This window comes from Zeus faber (assembly GCF_960531495.2).
Source record: "Zeus faber genome assembly, chromosome: 12".
Classification (NCBI taxonomy): Eukaryota; Metazoa; Chordata; class Actinopteri; order Zeiformes; family Zeidae; genus Zeus; species Zeus faber.
This window is the reverse complement of record NC_137196.1, coordinates 11,054,959-11,071,858: the sequence shown is the minus strand read 5'-3', so window position 1 is coordinate 11,071,858 and position 16,900 is coordinate 11,054,959. Positions and strand designations below refer to the sequence as shown.

The 16,900-nt window shown below is 43.6% G+C and overlaps 2 protein-coding genes across 2 annotated transcripts; both read left to right on the top strand.

The window, feature by feature from the left end:
• Positions 1-278: 278 nt before the first annotated feature.
• Positions 279-10,522, top strand: LOC307238564 (mitochondrial adenyl nucleotide antiporter SLC25A24-like; the record flags this gene model as incomplete). Its single annotated transcript, XM_080011604.1, has 10 exons — positions 279-458; positions 1,116-1,242; positions 1,399-1,486; positions 1,572-1,683; positions 2,332-2,490; positions 5,304-5,456; positions 5,579-5,686; positions 5,898-6,065; positions 6,228-6,378; positions 9,095-10,522. 10 exons carry the CDS (start codon positions 279-281, stop codon positions 9,274-9,276), a joined length of 1,428 nt encoding a protein of 475 aa, XP_079867730.1. The 3' UTR covers positions 9,277-10,522.
• Positions 10,523-11,504: 982 nt separating this feature from the next.
• prkab2 (protein kinase, AMP-activated, beta 2 non-catalytic subunit) lies at positions 11,505-15,990 on the top strand. The gene is made up of 8 exons (XM_080010349.1): positions 11,505-11,609; positions 12,220-12,389; positions 12,570-12,727; positions 12,832-12,925; positions 13,017-13,131; positions 13,276-13,409; positions 13,530-13,598; positions 14,267-15,990. The coding sequence occupies exons 2-8, from the start codon at positions 12,231-12,233 to the stop codon at positions 14,342-14,344; spliced, it is 807 nt and encodes a 268-aa protein (XP_079866475.1). The 5' UTR covers positions 11,505-11,609; positions 12,220-12,230; the 3' UTR covers positions 14,345-15,990.
• The last annotated feature ends 910 nt before the right edge of the window (positions 15,991-16,900 follow it).

Sequence of the window (16,900 nt, the reverse complement as noted above, 5' to 3'; positions counted from 1 at the left end):
ACGCAGCAAGAGTACATAGCCGTCGCCCCGCCTCCGAGCACTGCAGCAGCTCCCTGGAAGCTCCCGCTGCATCGGTGCATGGGAATGTTTTAAATAGGGCAAATGCAAAGCCCCGTTTTTTGGTTTTTTTTTTTTATTCTATCGCCGACGACGAGAGCAGACGGATCTTGATTCGCGGGGCCTTCGTTTCCCTCGCGGAATGGACGGGTAACTTTTTATTTTCCCTAAAACCTGACTCGGGTCGTCCGTCTTGCAGCGCTGCCCCATCACTTCCGACGATGCGCCAGACGCTACGGACGCTCCTGCTGTCGCACGCACGGTGCTGGGATGCCGGCAGCGACAGGTCCTACCAGGAGCTTTTCGACAAGCTGGACGCCAACCGCGATGGCAAGGTGGACGTGGCCGAACTGAGGGCGGGCCTCACCGCCATGGGGATATTCCGCCAAGGCGCTGCACAGGTACAAGTGTGCGCAAACGGATCCCACGTCGGGGTCCAAGGTGCCGAGGGCTTTCTTGGCGAGGGAGACGTGTGTGTTACGTTGCCAAAGCAACTTAACCAAAAAAAAAAAAAAAGTGTAGAACGTAAGTGCAACGAGGGAAGATATATTAAAGTACAGTCAGAAATGTGTATCCCTGTATTTAAAGTATGAATATATAAATAGGGTAAGATGACCTAAACTATATATGCAGACATCTATACATGGAGATATATAGTGTATTTCCTTGGACTAGGCCACCCACTGTCGTACCTGAACTAGTAACATGTTTCTACACGCACTCATGCTTACTATAGCTATTTTTTGGAAAAGTGTCCTTAGGTTAGTTGAACGGCCCTGAAAAAATTAAGTTATTATTATATATGTTTTTTGTATTTTAAACGTTGCAGTTAAAAAATATATCTATAAATAAGTGAACATAACATAAAATTCCAAGGAAATAAAAAAAAATGCAATTAAAATGTAGATACAAGTGCAGATAACCCAAAATAAAAAGTAGAAAATGTAGAATTTTGCATTTAAGAAAAGTATGCAGATAAGTATAGATCGTGTGCGGGTGTGCAACATAGTGCATGATAAGAACACCAGCTAACTAATTTAAAATTGTTCCTCCTGCAGAAAATCGTCTCATCTGGCGACCAGAATAAAGATGGGAGTCTCGACTTCAAGGAGTTTACGAAATATCTTAAAGAGCACGAGAAGAAACTGCGTCTGACGTTCAAAAGCCTGGACAGAAATAATGATGGCAAGTCATGAGCGCGGAGCGCAATAATCCAGGAACTGCCGGCTGATGCATATATTAAGCACAATATCGCCACAAATAATGATAATGGAACCGGAATTAAAAGCTTTTGGGTTTTAATGAGAACATATTGTAAAAGCTTTCTACCTTCTATTTTAGGACGCATTGATGCCTCTGAGATCCAGCAGTCCCTTGCAGAGCTGGGCATGGTTATTTCCAAGGAGCACGCCTTGAAGATCCTACAGAGGTCGGATCTTATTTCGGTCTGTTGACAAACTCTGCCATTGTTTAACCATCTCATCCATATAAGAGCCTTCTGTTTATTTACCCAGCATGGACATCGACGGCACCATGATGGTCGACTGGAACGAGTGGAGGGAGCACTTCCTGTTCAACCCAGCCCACAATCTGGAGGCGATCATACGATATTGGAAACACTCCTCGGTAAGGGACCGCTGTGCACCAAAAATGTAATGATTTCCTGCATAAAACGTGTTCTGGGTCCCAAACAAACAAAAAGGACATCCATCATATTTTGGATAAAAGGGAAAAGGTCAATGATGATCTAGTTATTAACAAAGGACAATTGGACGTTTATAATGTTATTAGCAGCACGAGGATGGGCATCACAACTACCAAATTACACAAAATGAAGCTCTTGCACGTCATTGCTATCCCTCTGATTTACAGCAAACACAAAAACAACAGACTCAAGTGGTTTATCTTGACAAGTCCAAAGCTCTCAGTACAAAGGTTCAAAGGTTAGGATTTTGTCACCGACTTACTTCATTGTTTTCTCCCCGGTAGTCTAACAAATCTATAATAAATTGTTTTTTCCGCTTTTTGACTGGCTGACCCCAACACAGGTCTGTCTGTAACTGGTGTTGATGTTGTAGATTCCACTATAGCTGAACGGCAGAGAGGTGGAGTTTCCTCAAGGCCGTTTTGAGCTCTCCACCAATTTGCTCCATGCTGACGTATCTAGAGTGTTCTCTCCATGACCTCTGGTATCAGCGGTGGGCGTAGATGTTACTTTAAACGAACCAATGACCAGGAATCGAAATCCTAATCTCACTCTCCGGTACTCTCTAGGTGCTAGACATCGGGGATAGCCTTGCCATCCCTGATGAGTTCACAGAGGAGGAAAAGACCTCCGGAGTCTGGTGGAAGCAGCTTGTTTCCGGGGCAACGGCAGGCGCAGTCTCTCGTACGGGCACCGCCCCCCTGGACAGGGTGAAAGTCTTCATGCAGGTTGGGACGATAAAGCAAAACAGCTGACTGTATAGAAGTATACTTCATGTGAGGGATGTAGGAACCTCCACTGATTCCTGATGCTTTTTTGTCGGCGCAGTCTGCAGATATGATTTTTTGTGTGACTTGCCAGCCACATATACTTGTATATCAAAACGTTAAATTCAATGTGTTCACTGTATTTATTTTAAACATTTAACTATATTTATGCAATAAATCTCATACCGTTTTCACACCAAAAAATAGGCGATTTACACCTTTCCCATTGCGAGGAGAAATGCTGTTTTTTTTCTGGTGCGTCACGTTTGAAGTCTCAAACACCCTCGGAAAAGGGGCGTGTCATGGTGCCAGTGTGATTTGGAACAAAACAATAGAGGAGACGGCAACTTAAACAAACGACGATATAAAACTGTAAACTTTGGTCATCAGAGCCGATCAGAGGTGGAGCCGATTAAAGCCCTAATGTGGGGTCATTTGACCTGGGACTGAAACCCGGGTTTTTCTTTCCCGCTGAGTGTTACTGGGTTTTTGGCATGGTGTGGGGAGATATTTGGTTGACGTTTTTAGGTGTCGTAGATCGGCTGGATAGAGATTAGGCAGATTTTGAGATCAGCGAGCCAAATCCATACGGCTAAACCCCACACACACAGCTGTTCAAAAGAATCGGATCTTTCGCGAACGACCCAACACTACAGTAGAAGCGGTGCGGAGTATCCGTGCTGCCAGGCGTGGGGTGATGCTGGAGTGGCTTGGAGCCCAGCGGGGAGCATGGGGGTGTTCTCCGCTGTGCTCCCCGCGGTGCGAACCCTACATTCAGAGGTGGAGCCGATTAAAACCCTATTGCAGGGTCATTTGACTCCGGACTGAAACCCAAGTTTTTTTTTTTTTTTCTGTTGATGACAAATGCCGGATGGTAGCGGGTATTACTGGATTTTTGGCATGGTGTGGGGGATATTTGGTTGATGTGTTTCAGTGTCGTAGTCGGCTGGATAGAGATTAGGCAGATTTTAAGACTAGCCATCCAAATCCATACGGCTAAAGCACGCACGCACGCACACACACACACACACACACACAAACCCCCCTTGGAACAGCACATGTCCTATCCCGCATTAAAGTGGTAACCTGTAATTTTTTTTAACTGCCATTTTTTTTTTCCCCAACTCTTTCCACATTGTAAATAGTAGTTTCACAAATTGTTTTCAACATGTTACATACATACAAAAGATGTATGTTTTAAACATACTCACATATTCGTTTTGAGTATGAGATGAGCTTCCTCCACAAGCAAAATGAATCCCATTGTGACAGAAAGGTTGTTCATGAGGGTTGATCATGTCCTCATCTCCCGATAATGCCGAAAGTCCAAGGCTTTATCTGCAGCGTTCTTCGGTAGTCAATCAAAAGTGGTTTACTACGGCCATTAGTTGTTGTTCGGAAGAGCGACGGCGATCAACAGATACTTATAATGTACTTTGAAGAAGTATTTCCATAAAGTAAAACTGTGCTTTAACCAAAATTACTTTTTCCACTCCTTGGTGGAGCTTCGGGAAACGTGACCTCACTCCATTGTGTCCAGCAGCGCCCCCCCCTTTAACTGGCATTTTAAGTAAGCAGCAGCCATTCAATGTATTTGCGTTATGCACTGTGCTGCATGTGCTCCTCTATATACTGTTTCCATTGCTGGTGGCGTGACCCGCCCTTCCCGGAACAATGCACTGATCGGGAAAGGCAGCCGTGGTGAATTTGATAAAGCGGTGTAGCTAGCTGCAGTCAGTAAACTCTCGATATCCCCCAGCACCTATGGATTAGGACCGAACGATTAATCAAATTCAAACAGACATCGCAATTTAATAGAACGCAATTTTCAAATTGCAAAGGCTATCATGTAAAAAAAAAAAAAAAATCAAAATTAAAGGTTTCTTTTTAGTTGGTTTTTTTTTTGTTATTTTTATGTTTTTTATGTTTATGTTACATAAACTAACCAATAGGGCTGTCCAGGGCCGGCTCTTCCTAAAGGTGAGATAGGCGGCCGCCCTGCGCACCATCCGTCTCTCTCACTGATGGTACCGAAAGATACGTGTGTCAGCGATGGGGTGTCTGCGATCGGCGCCAGAACAGTGTGTTTTTATTTCATTTTACATCTCCTTATGGAAGGACACTAGTGTGTATGGAACGAAACCATGCGTAATGGGGACACTTTCTCCGGGACTCTCTTATCGCTCTATAACGATTGTTTTCACCGAACCGCCACACTGCCCCCCGGTGAGACTCGGTGTTCCGGCCCCGGGCCGTGGTGCGGGGCATGTGTTGCTGGTAGAGCTCGAAACACCTGTAGAGTGTGGACGGAGCCTCTTCCAGAACCCTGCTTCTTTTTTTCACCTTTTTGAAAATTTGATGAGCATGAAGCTGTCCCTGAGCACAACTTCCTGCTGAAGCACTGCATATTTTTTTTTATTAATCTTATCTATTTTCATCACAACACGTGGGCCTGGCCTACAGGAAAGAGCAGTTTGTGTTGACTGTATCCATTCTTGTATAAGTCATAGTATAGAATGATTAATTTCTTGTATTAAGTGAATAATACAGAAGATAAAAAACTTAAAAAAAATTGCAATATTGGTCTAAAAAAACAGCCCTACTATGGATTGCGATCGCCACTTTAACCAAAACCTAATGTCAGATCAGCAGTTTTCGAGACCGCCATTCTCAGATTTAGAGCGCTGATCAATCAACTTGTGCATCACTTCTTCCTGTGTGGTGTTAAAAGTTCAAAGTGTTGTCATGCTTTAAAATGTACATGTGTGTTGCAGGTTCACTCTTCTAAAACCAACCCAATCAACCTCATCGGGGGTTTCAGGCAGATGATCAGAGAAGGTGGTGTAACCTCCCTATGGAGAGGCAATGGAATTAACGTATTAAAGATTGCTCCCGAGACAGCAATGAAATTCATGGCCTATGAGCAAGTAAGTGACGTTAACTGGAGTGTCAACGTTACACACAGAGTTACAGGCATTAAATGCAGTATAACAAAATAAAAATACCAAAGCTATTGTTATGGGTTAATTTATGCTCCCATTATTTGCAGTACAAGAAGCTGTTGGCATCGGAGGGTAGAAAGGTTGAGACGCACCAGAGGTTCATCGCTGGATCTCTGGCCGGGGCCACAGCGCAGACCACTATCTACCCCATGGAGGTAAGATTTCTGTTGGATCCTTTACTGCACTCTTTGGCATGCCATATTTTTGAGGAAATGCAATAAAAATAATTCTACTCCGATGTGACCTGACGCCCCTGCCCTGTTCGTCTGTTGGTTACCTTTTTTTATTTTTAAAATTTATTTTTTCAAGATACAAATTTTAATGTGTGTTAACATCCGGAATGACTTAATTTCTTTTTTTTTTCAGGTGATGAAGACCAGATTGACTCTGGGGAAAACCGGACAGTTTTCAGGAATGTCAGACTGTGCCAAGAAGATCCTGAAGAAAGAGGGGGTCAAAGCTTTCTACAAGGGCTACATTCCCAACTTACTGGGCATCATTCCCTACGCGGGTATAGACCTGGCTGTGTATGAGGTATGTTGGCACAGCCATATGCGCAGACCTGTCAGTTTTATTTCACTTCAGCGTGCACTTTGTTAAATTACTCAAGTAGCATGTGTGATTATATGGGTCTATTCATCACAGAAATCATTGAATTTGTTCATCCTCTCTCTTCATTCCTCCTTTCTGTCTCAGAGTCTAAAGAATGCCTGGTTGTCTTACTACGCCAAAGACACGGCCAACCCTGGAGTTCTAGTGCTGCTCGGGTGTGGTACCATCTCCAGTACATGCGGCCAGCTGGCGAGCTACCCTCTCGCCCTTATCCGCACGCGCATGCAAGCTCAAGGTAGTTTCCTTGAAAAATCGCAATCGCACTATTGACAAATGACAGAAACACGACACAATTGTTACACAGTATGGCAAGACTGCATAGTACGTTGTATTTAACACATAAGTGTGGGAGTCTCTGCCCACAGGCATGCATTTAAGGAGAGAGACGGAGTCTTTCGTGCCGTGGGTTGCCAACATGGCGAGAGATTTTTTTATTAGACAAACTGAACAAAATGGTTCGCTGGCCAAAAGGATAAATTATACAGAATAATGAGTTCGGGCACAGGAGGAATGACGTTCCGATCAGGCTCCTGGTCGGCTGATGAGAGGTGCGCTGATCCCCTCTGAAAGACGGACAAACATTAAGAAAGCTACCTGCCCCAGATCGGACCAAGAAATTCGGCCGACTCGGGGCAGCTCTGCGGTCTCGGGGAAGGAAGCCATGCTGCCATCTGCAGCCGCAGCTTAACTGCACCCCTTGGCCCGCCACGTACCCGCACCGCCCAACTTGGGTTGGGGAGCTGTCTGGCCAACAGCCTGCCAGTAGCTTTTGCTTAGATCCAGTGTCGTGAAAAAACTAACCATACCTAACCGGGCGAGAAGTTCATCGACCCGGGGCATTGGGCAGGCGTTGAACTTTGACACAGCGTTCACCCTTCGATAGCCGCAGAACTGGACCGACCCATCGGGCTTACCCACCAACACGACGGGACTAGACCAGTCAATCGAGGACTCCTCGGCCACCCTCATGTCCAGCATGGCCTCTTATTCTGCCTGCACGATTTTGCGTTAATGTTCGGGCAGGCGATACATCATAGAAGCAATACTGAAGTGTGGCCATGTCCGCCATCTTGGACTGAGAGAGATGGTCACTAAACAGGGCTGCGGTATGAATGGCCGCTTTTGGAACCTCCGGCCCCAACTCATCCCGCTCAATGACTGCCGTGACCAGAGCCACGGACCAGAGCCCTCCATTCTTTTAACAGGTCCAGGTGATAAATCTGTGTCGCCCCCTTCCTGTCAGAACATTCGACCCCATAATCAACCTCTCCAACCTGCCGATTGACCACCAAAGGCCCTTGCCACTTTGCGAGCAATTTAGAGCTGGGGGTAGGGAGCAACACTAACACCTTGTCTCCCGGTGCGAATAAGAGACGCTGACGTCCCTGAGCCTCGAGCAAGTTCTCCCGTGATAACAGCTGAATCAGCGTGTGTAACTTCGCTCACAGCTCCATAACACACGGTATCTTGTTATTACTGGTGCTAGGATCTTCCTCACAGTTTTCTTTAATAAGGTCTAACACACCCCGGGGTCTCCTGCCAAAAAGGAGTTCAAAGGGAGAAAATCCTGTGGAGGCCTGGGGAACCTCCCGCACCTCAAACAACAGGCGGTCCAACCACTTGTTCCAATAAGGACTATCGTCTTGAATGAACTTCCCAATCGTGTTTTTCAGCGTTTTATTAAAGCGCTCCACTAAACCATCGGTCTGGGGATGGTAAACGCTGGTCAGAATTAAGCGGACGCCGAGTAACTCGTAAAGTTCCTGAAGTGTACATGCCATAAAGGTGGTGCCCTGGTCAGTCAGGATTTCCTTCGGAATCCCGACTCGAGAGATGACCTGAAACAGTGCCTGCACCACACTTTTGGCCGTATTGCGCAACGGTACTGCCTCGGGGTACCAGGTCACATAATCCTCTAAAACTAACGCAAAACAATACCCACAGGCACTGCGGTCTCATGATCCATACAGAGTCTTTCAAATGAGACCTCGACTAGGGGGAGGAGCTTCAACGGCGCTCTTGGCGTAGCCGGAGGGGTTACTAACTGGCACTCAGGACACGTTGTGACCATTTACGCACATCTGCCCAAATGTCCAGCCAATAGAAGCGGGCCATTTTCCGTGGTCGTGTTTTGTTGTGACCGGCCATTGGGTTATGGTGAGCCACCTGGAAGAGCATTTCCAGGTCACCCCGCGTCACAAAACACTCACATCTCCCTACCGACCACAAGGGCCGAACACTGGCCGATCCATGCCCAAAATCAGGGAGTGCGCAGGCAGGAACTAACCGCAGCCTGTAGCCCACGCTGGGGTCTGGTCCTCTGGCTGGTGGCGGGGGGGCCAGCGGTCAGTCGCAGCTTACTCCTGGGAGCTCACACTGACATGACACACTCCAGCTGGCAGCAGTGGAAGTCCCGCTCCTCCTCTAAGCCTGCGAGGCGCTTCTGCTGCCATCGGATTGGCTACGGGGCACCTTTCATACGGCGCCCTGCACCTCCCGGGTCCCTGTTCGGGCGCCACTTGTGGGAGTCTCTGCCCACAGGCACGGCTTTAAGGTCTCAGTCTAAAGAATGCCTTTTGTCTTACTACGCCAAAGACACGGTCAGCCCTCGAGTTCTAGTGCTGCTCGGATGTGGTACCACCTCCAGTACATGTGGCCAGCTGGCAAGCTACCCTCTTGCCCTTATCCACACGCGCATGCAAGCGCAAGGTAACTGGAGCCAAATGACAGAAACACGACCCAATTGTAACACAGTATGACAAGACTGCACAGTGTATTGTATTTAACAGCTAAGTGTGGGAGTCGCTGCCCACAGGCAGGACCTTGGTCCACCACAATAAGATTCGGAATTACTGTCACCGGTCATATGACCCGTAACATACCACAAAATGCACATTTTAGATACAAAACAACTTTTTGACAACTTTTCTTTTTCTTTCTTTACTCTCAAGCCTCTCTGGATTCATCAGACCAGCCTTCGATGAGTGTACTGGCAAGGAGGATTGTGGCCAAAGAGGGCTTTTTTGGACTCTACAGAGGCATCCTGCCTAACTTCATGAAAGTCATCCCCGCTGTCAGCATTAGCTATGTGGTGTACGAGTACATGAAGACTGGTTTGGGAATCTCCAAATAACAAACACCGGCATAGAGGAATTGTTGGCATGGAGGTTCTATCAAATGAACACTTTTTCCTGATAATTAAAATATTTTTGGAAGCTTACATATTAATCAGTTCGGGCACATATCAAATGCGTGTTATATCATTTCAAATTAAAACACACTTCCGGAGTAATTTTCTACCCAATACCACACTCGATACAAAGACATTTTAGTGTCAGATTCCAGCATAGATATAGTAATTCTAAAGCATAACAATGACAGAAAAAAACACCAAACCTAAGAATGGGGTAGTGTCTAACTTATTTCAGCATCATACTCTCTGATGCTGTTCCAGTACAAGACTTTTTTTTATTTATTTAAATCGCTGCAATACTACTGGCTTTTGACGTATGTTAGACATTTGTGAAGTAAATATTTATCATTTACAATTAATTTTGGTTAGTTTACCTCCCACATCATGCTGATAGTACATATCCAAATTGTATGCAACCCAAACAAAAGGATTGAGGTGTATCCATAACGTTCAGAATATGTACACAACTTATTTTATTTTCTCATGACTTCTGCATGTATAAGCCACGAAAATATGAAGATGATGTTTTTCATATTATAACCTACGTATGACGTAGGTAATAAGGAATTTACGGAAAATGTGGGTATCATGTGTGTTTTGCGACATTAAAATAACGGTAATTGCACATTATCTAATGTGCCTTTAATCCACCTGATCCTGCACCATTTGGTGACAGCAGGTGTTTTTTTTTTTTGTTTTTTTTTAATGTTCTAACTTTTTTACAGTTTTTATTTATGGTGTTAACCGTTGGTTATCCACTTTTCTAATCAAGCTGCTTGGAGGAATTTAATTTCAGAATGTGTTGTGACTGGGTATTGCTGTATCTGACTACATTGCTTTAGGGAAGTTTGTGCATTTGTCTTATATTTTTGTGTGTTTGCACACAGAACCAAAAATGTGAAACGTCCAAACTAGTCATTGAAGAAAATCGCCATGTTTTTGAGCTTTGCATGCTGGAGATGTGTACGTAGTACTTATAAGGCAAATATGACATGGTGGCAAATATCAAGGACCATAGAACCAAAAACAGAGTCGGTCTCAAGTGTTAGTTGACCTGGGCTATAGAAATGTGGCTTTCTGTGGTTTGGAGGTTATAACTGGAGGTCACACATTTCTCAATGACTCCACCTGGCGGTTGAGTGGGACAAGAATCCCTCTTTGGTTATTCGAGAAGAGCCCTGACAGTGTCCATGCATGTTGAAGAAATGTCTGCCATGCTGTATTTGAAAATCTAATAAAAAAAAACAAAAAAAAACCTCAGTGTTCAATGACTCTTTGCTTACCAAAGATATACTCATCAGTTCATCTATTCTGTAGTAAAAATAATAGTGAGGTAGTAATAAAGGTGGTTGCGTTTCAATGTTTTATAATTGTTAAAATATGTAAATATGAAAAATTATATAATTAAATATTAGATATACTAACGAAGGCAGAAAGAGGAGAATAAAGAGGTCTACAGACTCAGGCACTCGCATTTAAGGCCCTTGTAACACCAAGCAATCCTCCATGTGATAGATCACAAATCATTTTGGAATCAAGTCATTATCGTGATCATTATTATAGCAATAACATTAAAACCAGATAGTTGTAGACAAGACAACATCACATCCCTGTAAAATCTCAAGCATTTCATCTGTGCCCGATGGTATTAGAGTTTTTTGTTTTTTTTAAACCGCTTTACTTTGTGATACAGTATATCACCGATCTTTAAAAAATATATATATTACTAGAAATACGAGTGAGTGTGTGGCTGTGCGCAACTATGCGCCGTTCCATTGCACTCAGAACACGGAATAATCCAACCTCCAATTTGGATTTTTTTTATGTTATGTTAACATACGTTTTGTAGCTTGTGGGATTCACAAGCATGACAAACAAACACACAATTGCTGCGGGCAGGCAGGTCAGTCTGAACGCCTACAGATTCGTAATTACCGACTCCCGAGTTCCAATTGAATTTGGCACCACATTCCGGAACTACTTACAAAAACATCCAGCAACCCTGCTAATTTCTTTATATCTTCTCCCAATAACCACGTTGAAGCTTGTAAATGAGATGTTTCCCCTGATCACCAGCCTAGGTTATTCATCGTCCGATTAAAATCGATTTTGTCATAATAATAATATACTGCACTGTACCGTGGCGCAACAGCGAAACCACTTGGTCCTGATTGGCCACCGTAGTGGAGGCACCCTGAATGTTGTCGAAGAAGTGGGCCATCCGATAAAAAACTAAACTTTACATTTCCTACAGGTCCCCCCCGGATCAGTCGGTTCGTATGCCGTGCCTTAGCGATCATTTGCTTGTAATGTTCTGCTGGTTGACATTACCATCCGTGGAACCAAATGTGGCTTGTTATGTGCAAGATATGTTGACAGTCAACTGGCTAACCGTAGCTAACCGTTAGCTAAAAAATGTGACAGCTGTCTGGCGTCGAAGGTAGGCGAGAAAACGTTGCATGGCCCCTCGAGCATTACAGTGGTAATCCGTAAATACATTTAATTTAAAACTAAAACAAATCGCATGTTTGATTCTCGAACTGGCACTTGGCACGAGAAACAGCCATTCGATGCATTTGTGTTATGCATGTGCTCTAAATTATGTCTGTTGTTGGTGGCGGGGTCCGCCTTCCACAAGAATGCAAACCTCGGACATGCGCATCCACGGGTCGTTGGTCCTATCTATCTATCTATCTATCTATCTATCTATCTATCTATCTATCTATCTATCTATTTATTGGTTTATTATTATTATTATTATTATTATTATTATTGTTATTATTATTATTACAAAAGTATTCATTCTACACCAGTGTGTGTATAGGCAAGAAGATAACTCATCAAAGTAACAGAAACTTTTATTTTTCTTGTTGCGCCGTCAAGGCTGAGGTATTATGGGTAACACAAGTGACAGGGTGTCCGCCGATCGCCATGGCACCAAGGCCCATCGCACTGACAGTGGCAGCAGCCACAAAGACCATGAACCCAGCAGCAAGATGGTGGACAGCACGGACGATCCGAACATCTTCAACACTCACGGAACGGAGGCAAAGGTTCTTGTTTGTTGGAACTGAATGTATTTTCATCATGGCACTTTCCCGTCATGCATGGATGGTATTGCTTGTATCTCTCGCTGTCAACCAAGACAATATGGACGAAACCGCTGTGTACATTTAAAACAAGGAGTCACATTGATGGAGTGGATTCCACCGTGGTTTCTTCTTTCTCTCGAGGGCGTTGGTGAGAAGGAGTTCACCCCAGACCCGGAGGACCTGGAGAAAAGCGGTCCCCAGGCCAGGCCCACGGTGATCCGCTGGGCGGGTGGGGGCAAAGAGATCTACATCGCAGGCTCCTTTAACAACTGGGGCACTAAGATCCCCCTTAATAAAAGGTGATCGGGACCTCTTTTATTTATTTATTTTAAAGGGTTGTTCTGAAATGCTGGCTGCGAGTAATTATCAAATAATAATAATAAAGTTGCCTTTCCGTCCAAAGCCACAATGACTTTGTGGCCATCCTGGACCTGCCAGAAGGAGAGCACCAGTACAAGTTCTTTGTGGATGGACAGTGGGTTCATGATCCATCAGAGGTACGCCAACAGACTCTGGCAGCCGGTCACGCCCCACAGACCTCGGCCTTTCAGTGCCCGCGTGACTGGAACTGTTTTACCGCTTTTCCAGCCCGTGGTAACCAGCCAGCTCGGCACCATCAACAACCTGATCCAGGTGAAGAAGTCTGACTTTGAGGTGTTTGACGCCCTGCAGGTGGACTCACTGGAGTGCTCTGACACCTCTGGTACTTCGGGCCCTCCTCCATCTTGTACCCCCCTACACACACACACACTCACACACACACTCACACACACACACACACTGTTATTCCGCATCGCAGAATATACGGGTGCTCCTGTCTGAAACGGCGTCTTTCCGCTTCTTCCAGATCTGTCCAGCTCCCCGCCAGGGCCTTACGGGCAGGAGCAGTACGTCTTTAAACCCGAGGAGCGCTTCAAGGCCCCGCCCATACTGCCCCCTCACCTCCTCCAAGTCATACTCAACAAGGACACCAACGTTTCTGTTAGTTTGGGACTTCCTGGGGCTTTTTTATTTTTTATTTTATTTTTTATACATACAATGTTTTCTCTGCGATGGCTAACTTCTCCACCTCTCTCGCTGTCTCTCATGCTTTCCTCGCAGTGTGACCCCGCCCTGCTGCCTGAGCCAAACCACGTCATGCTGAACCACCTGTACGCTCTTTCAATAAAGGTAGGCTGCTCAGAACCTGCTCCCATGTTTTCCTGTTTAGTACAGTATATGTCATTTTGTCTTATTTTTTCCTCTACTTGGCAATTGCTTTTATGAACCAGTTTCTTATAATTCGCAGCGATGCAGACAAAATTTGCATTGATGGAAGATTGACCAAACATGCAACCAGACATTTCTAGGTGCATAGAAGCGTTTAAGATTCACTTTTAGACTGTTTAAGAGATGAGTGTATAGGTGAAATGGATGGATAGATAGATGGTAATTCATCGCCGAAGGGAAATTGCACAGTCTCAACAGTTCACATCAAAACAGTAGGCACAATAATAATAATAAAGCAATACAATTCAAATATAAAAAAATAAGTTTGCTATATATGGAACATTTTGAAAATATACAATAAACCTTATATAAACTGTTAACTGTTCACAATAGGAAATGTGTCAATATACACTAACCCTTATGATAAACAACAAATATAACAATAAATACAATAAAAAGATTATAAATAAATAAGTCATGAAATATACCTGCCTTTATTAAAAGCCTAAACGGTAAACAAAATGTTGTCCTATAAACCAAAAAAACCCCCCCACAGTAAACATAGACTTCTGTATTAAATCGATGAACTGACCTTGGCGTTTTTCTTTTGACTCATCCTCCTCATCCAGGACGGGGTGATGGTGCTCAGCGCGACTCACCGATACAAGAAGAAATACGTCACGTCTCTGCTCTACAAGCCCATCTAAAGCCGCGGGCGTCCACGGTGCGTCTTAGAGAGCGGCCCGTTTATCCGCTGGTTTCCATCATCACGTTTAGACAGATACCAACGGTTTAGGGTGAGTTGGCTGTGGCTGGGGCTTGGTTTGAAGCGGCACACTTTTCTCCTCCAAGGGCCCCAGAGAAACCAGAACCTTGGCAAATTGCGTCATCGTCCGTCACCGCTGATGCCGCCTGTCGCCGCTTCTAGTTCTCCGCTCGTCGGGAAAACCACTGTGTGATAGAATCACCCGGAGTTTAGATGCATGCTGGTGTGTACTAAGAATGTTGAGCTGTTTTTTTTTTTTTTTTTTTTTTTTTTTTCTGAAGGTGGGGAAAAAGAAAGTATTATTAAAAGACGGTACGTTGACGCTGTGAAACGTGGGGCCTGTTTTTTTTTTATATTTTATTTATTTTACTTGATGCTTTAAGATGATCTTTTTATTGCGAGAAGGGGGTTCTCTGCTTGGTTTGAACATTTAATCTCGAAGAGTATTGTGTCCAAATCGTAGCCAACACAGAACTGATTGCATTTCGTTGTCAACTTGTAGAAAAGTATAGTCCAAAAGGACACTTGAGTCCAAAATGCAGTGTTGATGACAGTGCATAGAAACGCTAACTGGCGTCTTGCCATAGCAATGCATTGTGGGATATGCTTGACAACACAGTGTGCAGTATTTTTAATACTACGATGGTACCGTGAGCCGAAGACAAATTTCCACCACGGTGGACAATAAAGATCTATTATTATTATCATTAATATTATTATTACTGGTACTCCTGGCACAGTATTTAAGCACATTAATGTGGTGTAGTAAATAGTATGGTAGTACACCACTTTGGATGCAGGGTGAAACAAAAATGGCAGCTGCTCACTTATGAAAGACACGTAGCTTTGAAAACAGCTCGATCAAGAAGTGCAATAGAGTGAGTTGTGGGAAGAAGTAACTAAGAACGGAAAGGTGATACGGGAGGCACGCCTGTCGGTTCCCACGGACGGGTCGCCACGGTTACCTGTGGCTTTGTGGTTGACCAGTTAAAGTGGTTCAGTGAATGTGGTCAGCATACAGATATAGTTTTATACATTTTTTTATCGTGCCGTTGTCTGCAAGCAATACCAACCATGTATTTTTCACAATTTGATGTTTCGGTGTATATTGTGTCACAACCCCCTCGGATGTGATGCTCATTATCGCCTGTGTTGATATCCTCAGCGAATGAAGCCCCGCAATTTTGACTCCCTTTAGTTACGACACCTTTATCACCATTCTGTCAAAATAATATCAGTCAAGGATAGGAATTTGATGTGAAGTAAAGTTTTTCTTTTGGCTGCTCATGTTAGTGGGAATCTTGAATCTAAGGCTCCAAACCACTTTAGTTCTGCTGTTGCCTTTTAGTTTGACACAACACTGCTTGCACTTTATCCATCCTCTGAACAGGACAGTTGGCGTAAGCTTTAAACTGTGCAGCTTAAAACCCATGTACTGTAGCTGCGTTTTTATTTTTTCGGGGATATTAGTCCAAAATTATTATTTTTTTGACGTATTAAATTGCAGTGCTTTTTTATGTGTCCGTGTGTGTGTGTGTGTTTGTGTGCGCATCCATGTTAAATAAACATGTACCGTGTTAACCGTGACATGTGCATTTATATTCAGTGGCCTAAGCACCCAAAACAATGACCATTGTGCATGTATTGAATGTATACAAATGACATGGTACGTTTCGTAACTGTGGTCGTTCTTGTCATCAGCGATGTAAAGCAAACTGCCAGTGTTTTGATTTTTAAGTGTTGTCGGTCACAGTTTGAGATACAGATCTATTTGCTAAAAATGAAAAAATATATAAATTTTATATATATATATATACACACACACACACACAGTATATTTACACTGAAAGGGAAGTGCATGTCTGTCCAATTTGGAAAAGCCCTTAAAGTCAATTTGTAATCAAAAAACTGTTAATAAATGAAATCAAAGTTGACAGGCATTTTGAAGCTTAGTTTTTTGTGAAAGACCACTGCAATATTGTGAACTTTTATTTTTTCAACCAATACAAAAAACACTACACTGTTATTATTTATTTAATTAAAAGTTGCATTGCGGTAGGATTTTGTGTAATGGGTTGGTCCACTATACAGATGGCAGAGAAAAAAGCAAAATTGAAATGTTTTATGAATGATTTGCTTTCAGCAGTTTAGCATTTTTGCCTTAATAATTCATAGAATGTTTAATTCTCTGTGGACGACAACTACGCGTGTGCATGTTATAGATTATTAGTATTGTATTAGTTGTAGTCCATGCTGAAACCAAAACTTGAATTTTACAACTGTTTGCAAATAAACTGTAAAAAAAGGGTACTGGCTTTTACCTGTTTGCAAATAAAAAAAACAGAACAAACCATTTCTGTGAAGTCCTTTATTTGCATTTGTTTTTGTTAGATGTTCAACGTCCTGTATCCTATCAATGAACTGTAATATAAATCTTAATTATGAACGTTGATGAAGTAGTTCCGTATTAATCGTTTATTATGAATAGTCAGGCCAC

Excerpts from the sequence above, each read along its gene's own strand:
- prkab2 (XM_080010349.1), top strand. The coding sequence starts at position 12,231 with ATGGGTAACACAAGTGACAGGGTGTCCGCCGATCGCCATGGCACCAAG. Across the intron at positions 12,926-13,016 it reads GGGTTCATGATCCATCAGAG|CCCGTGGTAACCAGCCAGCT; the intron begins GTACGCCAACAG and ends CCGCTTTTCCAG. Across the intron at positions 13,599-14,266 it reads TGTACGCTCTTTCAATAAAG|GACGGGGTGATGGTGCTCAG; the intron begins GTAGGCTGCTCA and ends CTCCTCATCCAG.